Here is a 15,914-nt window from a genome sequence, read left to right as displayed (position 1 = left end):
TCTGTATCAAGCGAATGGGCCACTTCAAGGTGCATTGCACGGCTGGCCAAACATGTGAAGAGGACTCCATACCGTTTCATTATGCTCCTCCCACGCTTGATTTCAATGGGGCCGAAATACCGTATTTTCGCACCCAAAAGACGCGCCGTGTCAAAGGGCGCAACACCTGTTGAGGGCGCTATTTCTGTCTTTGTAACATATACTGGACGCACCGCCTGACAAGACGATAGCACAGCTGCTGTTAGCATAGCATGAACTTGGCAGAGCTGCCCACACTGACACAGCCGATAGCAGCCTACTATGCCCCAATAACATAAGCAATCACCCCAGCAGACGCCAAGTCTCTATTGACAATAGCTGACATTGACAATGGCTCAGGCCAATATTAGGTGCATTGGCAATAGCCTACAAAGCAACGTCAGGGGAGGGACTTGGCTGCTTACCACACTCCTTAGAGTCACGGTTTAAAAAAAAAATAAAAAACTCATCATACAAGCAAACAATGAAACATAGAAATAAGATTAACACAAACATGTATCTCTCATGCCATCAATATACCCAAAAAAATTAAAATAACACAAAAGCCACTCAGCCTTAGCTAATTCAAGCAATGCATTCTGGGAGCAGAGACCCACAATCCCATAGCTGTTTAGAGAGATTTGCATGGCTGTTTAAAGAGATGTGCTGTTATGCTTTGGACTTTTTGTCTGTTGTCTAAACCTGGGACGTTTCTTGCTTGCAATAACATAAATGATAAGACAGACTAAAACATTGTGGACAGCTGCCCTTTGTCCAGCTTTTTCCAACACCATCACCCAAACATTATAGTCAGATAGTGTATTTGTCACGGTCGATTGTAAACATGAACAATTCACTCTTTGCCCAGCAGGGTGTGCTAACATGCACTTCCAACAGCTCGTTGATGACAAGGGCTGATGGACGTGAGTGGTACTTTGTCCATTTAATGGACGCATCGACTGACAAGGCGCTTTGTTTGTTAAGGGGAATTTTTGTGACTTTAAAGTGCGCCTTATGACTGCGAAAATACGGTAATCAACTCCAACATTAGTAAATGGTGGCAGATCCGGAGTGATCCTGTCTGTTGGTAAGTCTGCCATCTTCTGCTCACCAGTACTGCCTCTTAGCCTCCTGCATACTGCACAGTTGTGGATGACCTTTCGGCAAAGAGTGTTGGCACAGGGGATCCAATATTTCTGTCTTAATACTGATAGCGTGTGATTCCTCCCACTATGCCCCACTTGCCTGTGAGTATGTTCCATCAGGAGTCTTGACACGTGGTGTCCCTTTGGGAGAAGGATTGGGTGCTTCAGGCCTTCTGGCATTCCTAGCCTATTTAGTCGTCCTCCGACTCTCAATATGCCTTTATCAAGCAAATAGCTTATTCAACTCGGGCATTATTCCATTCCCAATTACAGCAGCAAACAATTTATTATTCGCTTCCATGAATATCACCAATCAGGGTTTGCCTTAGGATGTTAACCGACTCCTCTGCTAGCTAGCTTGTGGCCATAGAGTTCTGCGAGATGTTACTCAGCCACTTCGCTTGCTGTGTTTGAGACATTTCTTTTCTCTCTGGGCCCTAATGCATAATTAGCTTTGGAATACATAAGACAACAATTGTTGAACAGTTGTTTTACTCCACTTTAACTTGCATGGAAAAAAATACATTGGGGGGGGGTACATTTGAACCTGTATGGAGTATTGTAACTATATTACTGATCATAACAAAACAAAACATTAGAAAATAAGTAAACTGAGCAAGTTCAGGTAGTCGTACAACATGAACAAAATGGTGGCCGTGTAGTAGCTACAATGTAACTGGGCAGCAGCTTTTTGTGCCTCAATCAGGCCTCTACATGTGTGTGAAACTCAGAGTGGTCCTCACAAGGACTATGCCCCTCCCCCACCTACACCAATGACTTGTCTTTTTCAAGTTAAAAACAAACATATTTTCATCATAATGGTGTGCCAACGGATCTATATCTCTATATACCCGGGGTCGGGTCGCGGGGGCAGCAGCTTCAGCAGGGAAGCCCAGACTTCCCGCTCCCCAGCCACATCTTCCAGCTCTGCCGGAGGGATGCCCAGGCGTTCCCAGGCCAGCCGGGAGACGTAGTCTCTCCAGCGTGTCTTGGGTCGTCCTCTGGGCCTCCTGCCAGTGGGACATGCCCGGAACACCTCACCAGGGAGGCGTCCAGGAGGCATCTTAAACAGATGCCCGAGCCACCTCATCTGGCTCCTCTCTACGTGGAGGAGCAGCGGCTCGACACTGAGTCCCTCCCGGATGGCCGAGCTTCTCACCCTATCTCTAAGGGAGAGCCCAGACACCCTGCGGAGGAAACTCTTTTCGGCCGCTTGTTCCCGAGATCTTGTTCTTTCGGTCGCGACCCACAGCTCGTGACCATAGGTGAGGGTAGGAACGTAGATCGACCGGTAAATTGAGAGCCACGCCTTTTGGCTCAGCTCCCTCTTCACCACGACAGACCGATACAGCGTCCGCATCACAGCGGAGGCTGCACCGATCCGCCTGTCAATCTCCCGCTCCATCCTCCCCCCACTCGTGAACAAGACCCCAAGATACTTAAACTCCTCCACTTGGGGCAGGATCTCCTCCCCGACCTGGAGAGGACACTCCACCCTTTTCCGGCTGAGAACCATGGTCTCAGATTTTGAGGTGCTGATCTTCATCCCAACTGCTTCACACTCGGCTGCGAACCGCTCCAGTGAGAGTTGGAGATCACGGCCTGAGGAAGCCAACAGTACCACATCATCTGCGAAAAGCAGCGATGAAATACTCAGGTCACCAAACCGGATCCCCTCATCGCCTCGACTGCGCCTAGAAATTCTGTCCATAAAAGTTATGAACAGAATCTGTGACAAAGGGCAGCCTTGGCAGAGTCCAACCCTCACTGGAAACGAATCCGACTGACTGCCGGCAATGCGGACCAAACTCTGACATCGGTGGTACAGGAAACCAACTGCCCGTATCAAGGGGCTCTGTACCCCGTACTCCCGAAGCACGCTCCACAGAACTCCCCGTGGGACACGGTCGAACGCCTTCTCCAAGTCCACAAAACACATGTAGACTGGTTGGGCGAACTCCCATGCACCCTGCAGAGAGTGTAGAGATGGTCCACTGTTCCAAGGCCAGGACGAAAACTGCACTGCTCCTCTTGGATCTGATATATATTTATATATATATTTTTATATATATATTTATATATATATATTTATATCTATCTTTCTATCTATCTATCTATCTATCTATCTATCTATCTCTATATATCTCTCTCTATATATATATAAATCATATTGCAACGTTGATTCACCCATATTTTACTAACCGGGTTTACACATTTATTTATTTTATTCTACATTTAATTAATAAATTAAACATCGAATTTGTTATTGATAATTTTAATTAAACATTTCATGGTGTATTTGTTTAATTAATTTTGGCACTTTCACTCCTTCTTGAACTCCCTCAACTGTTTGAGAAATTCTTTTACTGTACTGTAACTTGCATTGAAAAATAAATGGGCGTGGGGGGTAATTGATTTGAAGTATGTGTTTACCATAATTACATTTCTGATGTCTAAAACAGACCAAATAGAAAGTAAGTAAAACAACTAAGCAAGCTCAGGTAGTAGTACAAAAAATAACTAATAACTAATTTGGTGGCCGTGTTGCGGCTGCGATTTAACTGGACAGCCGCTTGTGTGTCTCTTTTACTTGTATGCTTGTGTGGAACAGAGAGGTCCCCAAACGTACTATCTTTCTCCCGTTACTGGTGCGAAGTCGAACAATTGCCCCCTCCTCCCCATTCACCGATCACTTGTCGTTTCAAGAAAAAACATATCATGACGAGATATAAGTTATCATGAGTTCTTGGCCGCATAATGGATTGAAAAATCTTAACCAGTTTCTCTTTTTTGCTCTTGATAACTACGTTCGCTGTTACGGTGGTGTGTGCTGTGTTAAAAACAAGCACTCCCTTTTCGACCGCTCACCTGCTTATCGGCAAATTCGCTCGACTAACCACAAGCATCGAGAGTACAGGACATTGGGCTCAAGCTGCCGGGCATTCAAGAGAAATGGTAAGTGTTTTATTTTTGTATTCCCTTTTTACTTGCCTTCAATTTTCACACGGGAGTTCGAGCAATGTAAAATGAGCTAACTTTGTGTCAGTGTGGTGGAACTTCTCCAGGATGGTTGCCGCATATTTAATGCTAAGTTATTTGTTAATAAGCGGCCTGTACACGCGCCAGCGTCGAGTAAAACAGTTGAATCCATTAATTTGGTTTATTGTTTTTGTGAAATACACGTTATAATGAAGCTTCTAAAGTCTGTGTAAAGTAGAATGCACGATGAGTGCGAAAGAGAAAGAAGCAGAGGACAGGATGATGATGGATGATGATGATTAGTTCATCTTCCTTCCATTGTCATGCGGTTTACTTTTTTTTTTTTACATGCGTCATTGTACTTTTTTAGTATAGGCCTGTTTCGCGTAGGTGCTCTAGATATTGTTCATTGAGATACGGTATATTTTGGTAAAAGCCACCTTATGACACAATAAATTATTTGATTTTTAGTCTGTTAAAACTGAATGACCAAACTGATTAATATGATAGCCCAATGGTTGTGTAAGCCAGGGGTTAAAACTATACACTGCAAATATTGGGGAGTGATATTTACTTGAAAAACTTGACAAGTTTTTTTTCAAGTAAATATTACTACAAATTATGCTATATGTGAAGTGTAGTGAGTTTAACACTCCTGGTAAGCAACACTTAAAATGTCTGAGGCTGTAAAGTGAAAGTAGTTCTGTGATCTGATGATCTTTGATTGTGTCACTGTTTACAGGAGGAAGGCACAGATTTCTTTTCCAGTGGTGACACTTTTGACGGCGCAGGTGAGTTGGGGGACGAAGGGGTGGTGGGGGCTTAGTGGTGGGGTAAATCTAATTTGTGTCAGGATAGGCCAGTAATCAATATCACTACAAAATGCGTTTGATAAACTGTTCAATTAATCAAAATCAGGAATAAATCACAGATCCCTGCATTCTCCGTGCTGTAGGCAGAATCTACAGCAGGGGTATTCAATTAAAAGTCACAGAGGCCCACTACTAAAATTTCTTCCAATCAAAAGGTTCGAATCAAAGTCCTACTTCCCTTATTGTCTAGCCCAGTGCTTCTCAATTATATCCTGTCACGCCCCTCCTACCAAGAAGAAAACAATTCGCGCCCCCCCACCAATTTTTTTTTACATTTTGTACTAATGTGCATGTTCTTTGTATGTTGATGTTAGATTGTCAATAAAATATCCCTTAACAAAGCTAAATTGATAAGAAATATAAATTTTAGGACTATTATTGTGAGGAGTTCAAAATACAGTACTCTGTTGTGCAAATATTGATGAGATGATAAATATTTAGTTTTTTTTTTTTTTTTTTTTTTTACCAAACCAAACACAGTTATTAAAATGTACATAATATAGAAAAGACAAAAATTAGAGTCAAAGGGCTCAAACTCGTGTTGTTTGAGATCGCCTTTTTCGGTCCTAAAACAATGCATCATTCAGCCATACCACGGCGGAAAAAAAGCATCCTCAGGGTCCCACGTGCCCCCCTCAGCATGGGCGCGCCCCACAATTTGAGAATCACTGGTCTAGCCTATGTTCACATTTTTATATAGTTTTAATATTTAGAGTAATTTTAAATAGAGCACACTTATATACTAAATATTTAACAATGTTACCATTAAACACATTTCCCAGTCAAATAAATATAAGGGGTTTATTTCACATTCAAGAAAATGTAAGCGGCTCCAGGTTAAAGGATTTAAGGGCGACACTTGCAGATAAAAAAAAGGAAAATATCTCCTGCAGAAATAAATCAACTGCTGAGCATTGAGTTAATGTCTTTTCCCGTTTTTTTCCTGAAATCAAAGAGTTGTCCGCCTAAAAAAAGGGAAGGCTTAGAATTTGGTTGATTATTTCACATACCTGGTCTTTGTGTTTTCCTTTAAATAATTTTTGTTAGCCGCATTTTAGCACTCCTTCGCAACTGCCCTGACTGAACTTTTTTTTTTTTTTAATGTTTGCCCAAAATCCATGAATGATACTTTTAGTGAACATTCGTTTGCATGCCGCTGGCTGTAAACGAAAATGGAAAATGTAAAAATCCGCAAGACTGCACTCAAAGTTCGATGTTTTTGCGTGCTCTCTCCTCAGACTTCAGCAGACAACTTTGAGCAAAAGAGCAGTGCCTTGTTTCGTAGTGGCACTTCGTGTTGGTGCGACGGTTTCGGAGCAAATGACGCACACTGGTTTTAAACCGGCTGAAGCCAGAATGAACATCAATTTCTCCGTCCATTCATTTTTAAAACAACACGCATCGACCTTGCTAACTTTTGAGCAAGCACTCTCTTCATGTCTGCTGCACATTTGGCAGTGGATCAGAAACAAAAGATTTGATTGGCTCAAATCAGTGACGCATTTACCGTAATAGAAGCGACCACATTTGCGAATGTAGCCTGAAAAAAAATTCTGTTCGTGTACATTTATCATAAATTGGTCATGGGTCCAGTCCGAACCATCAGTCAGTCCGCATCCGGACCGAGGTCCGCCATTTGGTTATGCCTGATCTACAGTATGGTGTTAGATTTGTGTCACAATTACCCGCACGTAAGAGGAACTTTATTTTGTCCTGCATTAGTCAGGACTTTCAACAACATCATCAGGACTGGACTCTCTTGCAGTCCACTTTCTTTGAGAACCACCAAGTTTGACATTGTGGAATTCCTTATTCCAGGCCTTTTTACAGCCTTTTTGCATCTTTCTGCTATAGCTGGAAAACGTTCACTTCAGAATCTTTCTTGTTTCTCTGTTTGACTTTTATTTCCGCTGTCTTTTCCCTGCGGTGCTTTTCCCTCGTTCATATTTCTTAGCTTCACTTTTGGAGCCAAGGAGGTAGTGGCGATCTGAAGAGCCCATTTTCATACAGTCTTTATTCTTGCACATGTACTGGTCTTTACACCCACCACCATGGACGTGCCTCTCAAGGCACATACATCATTCCGTTTCGCAATACCTTCTTTTTGGGCATGTCTTCAGACCTTAAACATTTTCAGTAGGATCTTGTCATGGTGTTTGTGATTCTCATCTCCACAAACAACACAATCATTTATGGATTTAGTCGCAGCATTTTTTGTGGGTGTTAGTTTGTTATCCATCTTGTCAGAGCTTTTATGTGCTTTTGAGATGCTCAAGTCTCTTGAGGTTATCCTATTGCTCATTCAGAAATGCAAGATAATAATCAAAATGATTGACTTACGTGACACTATTTTTTCGATTGACCATAAAGACAAGCTTTGCTTTCTTCACAAATTCAGGAAGCTTGTTATTGATGGCTTTTACCACAAGTGGGTTCTTCATCGCGCAAGGGCTTTCTCCAATGTTTGAATTACCTCAACCATATTCCTTGAGAATCTGACAGAAAACTACAACAAATAAAATAATGTAACAGATGGAATTGAGCCAAACTTATCCTTTTACTGAGTGACCTTTGTTCCAAGTAGTTGTGCATCTTCAGTGAAAGATGTTTCGTGTACTTAGCATGGCTGATCATGGCTTTATGTATTTTTATTGTCTCGGATGCGCTAACTCTAATAATTTTCATGGTGAGGTGAAAGTTTATAATAAAGGCACATGGCTGCTGTTAGCTCATTAGGAACCTGGTTAATGCTCTTCTCTCATGTGATTTCGTTGCAGTTGCTGATGTAATGGATAGCTGTCATGTTGAACAGAACGTAAAGGTAGGATATGTTATATTTGAGATCTTAAAATGGAAAGTGGAAATTAAAACATGAAAATTTTTTAATGAGGTCTCCCCGGCAACATTTTTTTCATGTTATTCTGTTTTGGTTTAATTTTTGTTTTAACAGAGAAAAAGACAGACTTACTTACTTTGCCTTTGGCTCTCAATTGGCTTTCAACCTTATTTTTGTAATGTAATCTAATTTAATTTCAACACATGGGGAAAACCTTACATTTGTCCAGCTGAGCAACACACTCACATTCCTTAATATTCAGCGAGCCTTTTTCTTTGCTAACTTGCATAATAATCTCTTTATACTGATTGTTTATGGACAAGTGTAACATTAATTTACATCTCTCTCTCTCTCTCTCTCTCTCTGTCTGGGGCTGAATGATTTTAGGAAAAACTTGTCATTTTTCTGACAGATATTACGATTGCGATTTTCTGCATAATGTACAGTGACATTTACAGACATTACAGAGCATGCCATTATACCAGTAAAAACAATAAAAGCTATTACTGTAATAATGCAAAGACACTTCAGAGATTTCGTGAGCAGGGCCGTTTTTTCCAAGTTTTTAAAAAATAGTTTTATAAATTTGTATTTTTGTATTTATGTGTAATTGTGTATTTGAAATGTATTTTTTAAAGCCCAAATTGTTTTACATTTTGTACTAATGTACATTTTCTTTGTACATAAATGTCAGATTATGTCAATGAAATCATTGTCCCTTTAGCAAAGCAAAATTGCTTAAAATATATACATTTGAGACCTATTATTGTGTAGATCTCAAAACCCAATACTCTATGGTGCAAATATTATTGATGAGATTATAAATATTTACTATACGTTTGACATCGGACCTCTTCGTCATGATTAAGTCATCCGTTTACGTGTTCCGGTCGCAGAGCGTCTGCTATATTGCTATTATAGCCGTCATCTTATTGTGTCTATGCCTAGATACGTACTGATTGCAAGATAACATTTATGTTAATTGCTGCCGGCTTTCCACCCTAACGCGTTTCTAACCAGACTTCTGTGAAAAGTCGACTGTACAACTAACGCTATACTTTGCTTTTTGTTTGCCGCCTCTGAGAAAACGCTACGTGTTAGAGCGGTCGTTTATTTGTCATTATACAGCTTGATGCTGCTGCTGTGCACGGACTTTCTTATAGTACAAATAAAGTCCATAGTCCAGCGGCGCAAGATAGCTTGGCGCTGCGCACTCAAGCAGGGGGGAAAGAAATAACTTTCGGGGCTTCGGACAACAGCACAAGGCTTTTGTTTCTTTTTTTTTTTTTTTCTTTTTTTTTTTTTGTGATCTGCTTCGTGAATGTGTGACGCAAACCGCAGCTTTGACGATCTCGATATTGCGTTGTCTGAGATTTCGGTCCCAAAACGATAAATCGTTCAGCCCTTTATCTCCCCATCCATCCATTTTTTTTCCCCATTGATTGCGGTTTATCTTCTCTTCCACAAGTTAACGAGCCCCAAAAGGTTTTTACATATTTATATTTAATTATTATTAATTTTAAATAGTAATACTATAATGTTAAATTATACAATACAACTTTATATAGTTTCACAACAGCGCAAGCTGTAACATAGCCTGTTATGTATATATAATAACATCTGGTGTATTGTCTGTTATACTTTCAAAATGCTTGAACTAAAATTCTAATAATTCCCTTTACAATTTTGGCAGTTGCAGGATGAAATAGTGGTTCCGCCCTTAACACGAGAAGAGAGTGTATTTGTAAGTATAGCTCCTATGTTCTTCAGAACATGCTTGTATTTGTAATTGTCAGATTTAAATGGAAGTCACAGGAGTCAAATTTTGTTTTGTATTGTCCTTTTTGTATTGTCAGCTTAATAAATTATTCTATTTTAGGGAAGACTTGTGATGTGAAGTTGCATCTGTTTTGATTCTTATGTCTCTGTCCTGTTGTAGTTGACCAAAGGAATGCTGGAGGACAACTCTGAAGTGTCACTTTCCAATGACAGCAGTGGGGATGAGTATGTACCAGCATCATCAGAGGCCAATTCTGACGAATCATCAGAACAAAGCAGAGATGAAAAAATACATTCCAGGGAAGAAGACTCTTATGAACCCCAGCTAAAAACAGGGACGCACGACAATCTGACGTTGTTTTCTAGCAACAAAGAGGATTTAGGGGTATCAAGATTGAAAATTAAGAAAAGACACAAAAAGAGCGACAAGAGATGCTCAAGTTTGAGTGAAGATGAAGATTCTAATGATGGAAGACTGAAGACAAAAAAAAGGCGCAAGAGTGACAAGAGATATTCAAGTCTAAGAGTGAAGACCAAAATAAGACCCCAAAAGCGTGATAAGAGTTGCTTAAGTGTGAGTGAAGAAGACAATTCAGGTGAATCAAGACTGAAGACCAAAAAAAGACAGAAAAAGAGTGACAAGAGAATCAAAATTTCTCGAGTAGAAGACGACACAGATGACTCTATGTTTGAAAGAAGAAAGAAAAAGACTTACACTAGATTTAAAACATCCTATCATAAGGCACGGTCTGATAAAAAGTGTGATTCTCCTGTTGTAGCTAATGTTACAAAAGTAGATGGATCTAAAAAATACCACCAGAAGAAAAACTACTGCCTTTACTGCAGGGAACCACAATCAAAAATTGCACGACACTTGGAACGGAAACATAAGGATAAAAGTGAAGTTGCCAATGCAGTGATATATCCCAAAAAGTCGAAGGAAAGGAGAAATCTGCTGGATCTCCTTCGCAAGCAGGGAAATCGAGCACAAAACATTGATGCACTCACGAAAGGAGAAGGGACACTGGTAGCTTGTAGACAACAAAGTGAAGGCAAGAGCAATCCAAAGGACTATCAGCATTGTTTTGCATGCTTTGGGTACTTCAAGCGCAAGTCTATGTGGAAGCATGCGAAACGGTGCGTGCTTGCACAAAGTGTTCGCAGAACATTACCGGGGAAAACAAGAATACAATCACTGTGTGCTTCTGCTCAACCAGCACCTAAAGATGTGAGCACGAAAGTATGGGCCCTAGTGAATAAGATGACTCAAGATGAAATAACCCTTGCTATTAAAGGTGATAAATACATCATGAAAGTCGGAGAAAAAATGTACAACAAGCACCGTGAAACTGCTTCCCAGCACGACAACATCCGCCAAATTATGCGAGGACTGGGGAGACTTGTGATTTTCGGAAGGACAGTGACCCCTCTAAAAACACTGGAGGATTATATTAATCCACAACACTTTGAACATGTAATTCGAGCTGTGAAATTAGTAGCTGGCTTTGATGATCAGATCAATACATTTGAGAAACCCACACTAGCTACAAAGCTAGGGCAAAGCATCCAGAGGGTTGCAGACATTATGGAGGCTGTAGCCCTCTCAACACAAAACAACGAAAAGAGGCAGGTGGTCGAAGAGTTTAGGCGTATGTACAGTCTAACCTGGAACGAAATGATTTCTTCTGCTGCGTACCGCACACTGGAGGAGAAGAAGTGGAACAAACCGAAGCTCATACCATTAGCAGAGGATGTCAAAAAAATGCACATGCACATGGCGGACAAGCAAAAACAATATCACCAGCAATTATTGTACGAAAAAAACTCAAGGAATTGGAGCAATCTTGTTAAAGTTATATTAGCACAGATAATCTTTTTCAACAGAAGGCGCGAAGGTGAAGTCTCGAAGATGAGCTTAGAAGTATTTATCACACGGGATAAGTCAACATTTAATGAGGATGTTGGAGACGCCCTGACTGGACTGGAAAAAAAGCTTTGCCAACATTTTGAGCGTGTAGAAATTCGTGGGAAGCGCGGCAGGAAGGTGCCTATTATCTTAACTCCTGCTATGGTGCAGTCTCTCGAGCTACTTGTTGAGGAGCGAAGCTCATGTGGTGTTGGTGAAAATATGTATTTGTTTGCTAGACCAGGGTTTGGAACAAGACTTCGTGGGTCTGACTGTATCCGGGAGTTGGCTAAAAACTGTGGGGCCCAAAGTCCTGCAACTCTGTCTTCCACTAAACTGAGAAAACAAGTGGCCACTCTTTCAAGAGTACTCAATCTCAATGACACTGAACAAGATCTTTTGGCAGACTTTCTAGGACATGACATCAGGGTGCACAGAAAATTTTATCGCCTCCCCGAAGGAACTTTGCAATTGGCAAAGATAAGCAAGGTCTTGATGGCCTGTGAACAGGGCAGACTAGGAGAATTTAAGGGAAAAAGCCTGGATCAAATCGTGATTTGCCCCAATGGTAAGAAAATTATTCTAAGGATAAGATGCCTTTCCACCTCTATAATTTAAATTCACTGGTATTTGACTTAATCTGCCTTTGTTTGTCACCATAAAGACCAAACTGACATAATGCAAGAAAGCTCTTCATCTCAAGATGATGATCTTGGTGCTGCAGCAGATATGTCAGGTATTCTTCTGATTTGTGTGCCAGACAAGAAATTTTTTTTGTAAATTAAAGTTATGTTTCATTGACGGTCGGTTTGCATGTAAAAATAACATCAGTGCCAAATTGAATGTTTGCCAGGAGGGGAACAGGTTAATCAGAAGAAGAAATGTGCTTCAAAACAGAGGCGGCTTGCACAGAAGCAAGGCTCAGCAGGTAAGAATTTTGCATGTTGATTACGTGTCCTGATGGTCGCTAACTAATATGTCAGTCAAATATGTCCGTCAGCTCTATTAACAGTAATGTTGCTGTATAACTTTCACCAACAGATAGGTGGTGAATGTTCCTGATCTAGTGATGCCCAATGGGCTGATAAACGGAACCAATATATCTTGAGAATTTCTGCCATGTTTTCTCTGCCTATGAGGTGTCAGTAGGCTAGACAAGCTATCTACATCATTTTGCTCCTGATTACTATTTTCCAGGGGAGGATCCTGGAAAAGGTGCTTCAAAGCAACAGCTTGGACAGAATCAAGGCTCTGGTGGCTAGAATTTTGTTTTATGTGTCCTGTGTTTCGACATGAATTTTATTGCTTTGTTTTATGAATGTTTCTGTACAGTGACGCTGGATGGGCATACAATTACAAAAGTTGCAGAGGCTCATTCTTTCTCCGAGGTCATTTTCTATGAATGTTTTCCAGGCGGAGCTTCAGTTCTTCGACAAAAACAACAACCTGGAGAAGAACAGCATTCAGGTGTGTGAAACATGGCTTTGACTTTTACATTTATGTCACTGGCTCACCAAACAATGAATATATTGAGCTGAAAATTGAGAATTTTGACTTGAAAATTAAAAAAAAAAAAAAAGCGACTCGCAAAAAAGAGCCCTCTTGCAACGAGCTAGGGCAATGTTACTCAAGTAGTGTTGCCCAATGGGTGGATAAATTGTACCAGAATGAAAATATTAACTCATGCCTTGTTTTCACCACTTAATGATATGACAATAGGCTAGTGATGCATTGTAAATGATTTTATTTCCCATGAATATTTTCCAGGAGAGGAACCTCCACCTCAGGATAAGAAAGGTGGACAACTTGGACAGAAGCGAGGATCACGAGGTAAGAATGTCCTATCATTTTTAGGTCTCCTGTGCCTTGTACATGTAAATTAAATTATTGTTGTAGAAGTTTCTAGACACTGTAACTGAATAGCAAGAGGGAAACAAAATGCTCATTTACCCTTTTCATGCCAGACACAAGTTACTACGTCCAGTCTCTTCTGCTCGGCAGGGATAGTTACTCATTGCATTGCCTTTGCCTTACAAATAGTGTTAAGATGTGAAAATAACCTCCTGATGTTTCATGGAGACACCCCTAAAGATAATGTTACGTCATTGCCGTTTATGTGGTGACTACAGTTATGACAAATGTGCACTTTTTGCTTTGTTTCAAGTGGAATTAAATTAAAGATAAATATAAAGCCAATACCGTGACTCATTACAACTTTGCAGATTCACGGACAATCAAACAGTTGTCTATGCCTGCGTGAAGCGAATCAGTAAAATCAAGGATGTACATATGTGAGCCGGCTGTTCAGATTGTGGTTGCTTTGCAAAAAATCCAATAGGACCACATATAAAAGCAACCCAGGTTGGATTTGAAAAAAATCTTAATCAGACTATCACAAAAAACAAGATGCAGGTCATATATGGGCAAAAAAAAAACATCCAATCCGGATTGCATTTCTCTTCAATGTGAACCTAGTCAAACAGAACAGTCCAGTTGCAATTGATTCAATGCCTTCAGAATAAAATGACCTGCATGAATGAGAATATTCACAGGCAATGACCTGCAGATCACCCTGAGTTGACGTAAACTCCTCTTGTAGTTACCTAGTTAATCTGAGTAAAAGAACTTAAGAAGAAAAATAAGATGATAGCCTAAAGCTGGTGTGGTAGGAAAAGACAACAACAAAAAATGTAAATGAAATCGTACTGCACAAGTGAACAGTTCAACACCTAATTAACATGAAGTGAATTTTCCTTTCCTTTCCTCACCTTCCAAATGGAATGCCTTGTCTGTTTTTTTAATGATTAATTCAGAATCCTCTTTTGCTGGTAGCATCAACAACAAATGTGTCGGCTGTGATTTGTTTGAGAACAAAAAGAAGCTATCAATAAGGATAAATGTATTGTGATGTATTTATTTTATATATTATAAAATATATATTTTTTGTAATATCGTCGCAGCCCCGATTATATTCACTGACAACCTATTCAGGTCAACCCAAGTTCTTGGAAAACAATAGGCACAGAGACTACACCTATTGGGCAGGGAGGAAAGTCAAGAATGTCTTTAATTTCCAAAGTATCTGTGCTTTAAGTGTTTTTACTCTCTTTTCAAGGTACGAATCGACCCAAACGAAAGTGGTCAACTGAAGAGGTTAAGGCTGTTGAACACTCTTTGATGGACTTTATACGCACGGGTAAGACCCCGGGAAAAGCAGACTGCGAGAGATGCATCGCAGCTTCCCCGGGAGCCCTTGCTGAGAGGGACTGGAAGGCCGTTAAATTCTATGTCCACAACAGGATTGTTTCTGATCAGAGGCTATAGACACAGGTCACCACTACTTTCTCGCTGTATAATGTGCTGCACACACTGTATAATGTATATATTTATTACGTATAATAAATGACATCCTTTGATGACATAATAAGTCGGTAGGAGAAACTGCAGACTTGTCTCAAATTTGATCTATTTACTTCATTTATTATTTTTATTATTCATATTATATTATTCTTTTATTTAGTGGTTGCTCTTTTGTAACTTATTTTAAAAAAACAGGTGTAAGTGTCATCATACCGTCGACATCAATAGGATAGTTAATTTAGTTTAATTTAGATCCAACATATGGCTTACTTTAAAGAGAATTGAGCTTTAAGCCCCTCACTGCGCGGCTAACATTTGCAACTTGAGCAGCAAACGTTTGCTTTTGCTGTTGAAGGAAGCAAAATGCTTGTTCATGTCAGGGTTTATTTAACATTTGCCAAATGTGGTACTGTTAAAATACATTGTCCACACCCAAGTTGAGAGATGTATTTAATTCTGGTGATGCCAAGGAAGTGTTGTCCAAAAAAGGTAGGTATTTATTTGGGGGTTTTAAAGGTTATATTCTTAGGTAATATTGTGACACTGTTAATAAATATATATCTATTTATCTATCTATCTATATATATATTAATTCGGGGATGTCTCATTTGTTCCTATGATGTCTAAAAAAGGTGGTCTTAAAAAGGTAGGCATTTTTTGGGGGGGTGGTCTTAAAAAGGTAGGCATTTTTTTTGGGGTGGTCTTAAAAAGGTAGGCATTTTATGGGTAGTCTTAAAAAGGCAAAATCTAATGTTATATTGTGATACAATTAAAATAGATTTTTTTCCAAGTTCAAGGATGCCTTTCATTTGTTCCTGTGATGTCTAGAAAGGGTGGTCCTGGAAAGTAGGCATTTTATGGGTGGTCTTAAGAAGGTAACAAATGCAAGAAGGGGTGTGTGTGTGGGGGGGGTGCGTGTGTGTGTGGGTGTTTGTCTTTGCACTATTGTGAGGACCAGTATCTGACAGCACAATCATAGCGTGGGGAGCCAAAACCTGGTCCCCACGAATTTAACCATT

The 15,914-nt window shown here is 40.1% G+C and overlaps 1 protein-coding gene across 5 annotated transcripts; it reads left to right on the top strand.

Moving 5' to 3' along the window:
- The first annotated feature begins 3,917 nt into the window (after window positions 1-3,917).
- LOC148315572 (uncharacterized) lies at window positions 3,918-14,895 on the top strand. Of its 5 annotated transcripts, none has more exons than XM_088287471.1 (8): window positions 3,918-4,118; window positions 4,885-4,933; window positions 12,200-12,271; window positions 12,389-12,463; window positions 12,733-12,789; window positions 12,868-13,002; window positions 13,303-13,365; window positions 14,651-14,895. In XM_088287471.1, the coding sequence occupies exons 1-8, from the start codon at window positions 4,116-4,118 to the stop codon at window positions 14,857-14,859; spliced, it is 663 nt and encodes a 220-aa protein (XP_088143597.1). In that variant the 5' UTR covers window positions 3,918-4,115; the 3' UTR covers window positions 14,860-14,895. The 5 variants fall into 5 exon arrangements, with proteins under 5 accessions (XP_088143597.1, XP_088143599.1, XP_088143596.1 ...); XM_088287473.1 differs by having other exon boundaries at window positions 4,082-4,118; window positions 12,733-12,750; window positions 12,949-13,002; window positions 14,651-14,821; XM_088287470.1 differs by lacking the exons at window positions 3,918-4,118; window positions 4,885-4,933 and adding an exon at window positions 10,105-12,103.
- The last annotated feature ends 1,019 nt before the right edge of the window (window positions 14,896-15,914 follow it).

The sequence above is a fragment of the Idiotropiscis lumnitzeri genome, unplaced genomic scaffold (genome assembly GCF_059441095.1).
Source record: "Idiotropiscis lumnitzeri isolate Australia: NSW breed Sydney's pygmy pipehorse unplaced genomic scaffold, RoL_Ilum_1.0 HiC_scaffold_93, whole genome shotgun sequence".
NCBI lineage: Eukaryota > Metazoa > Chordata > Actinopteri > Syngnathiformes > Syngnathidae > Idiotropiscis > Idiotropiscis lumnitzeri.
This window is presented reverse-complemented; position numbering and strand designations above follow the sequence as displayed.

Excerpts from the sequence above, each read along its gene's own strand:
- LOC148315572 (XM_088287470.1), top strand. The coding sequence starts at position 10,315 with ATGTTTGAAAGAAGAAAGAAAAAGACTTACACTAGATTTAAAACATCC. Across the intron at positions 12,272-12,388 it reads TGCTGCAGCAGATATGTCAG|GAGGGGAACAGGTTAATCAG; the intron begins GTATTCTTCTGA and ends AATGTTTGCCAG. Across the intron at positions 12,464-12,732 it reads ACAGAAGCAAGGCTCAGCAG|GGGAGGATCCTGGAAAAGGT; the intron begins GTAAGAATTTTG and ends ACTATTTTCCAG.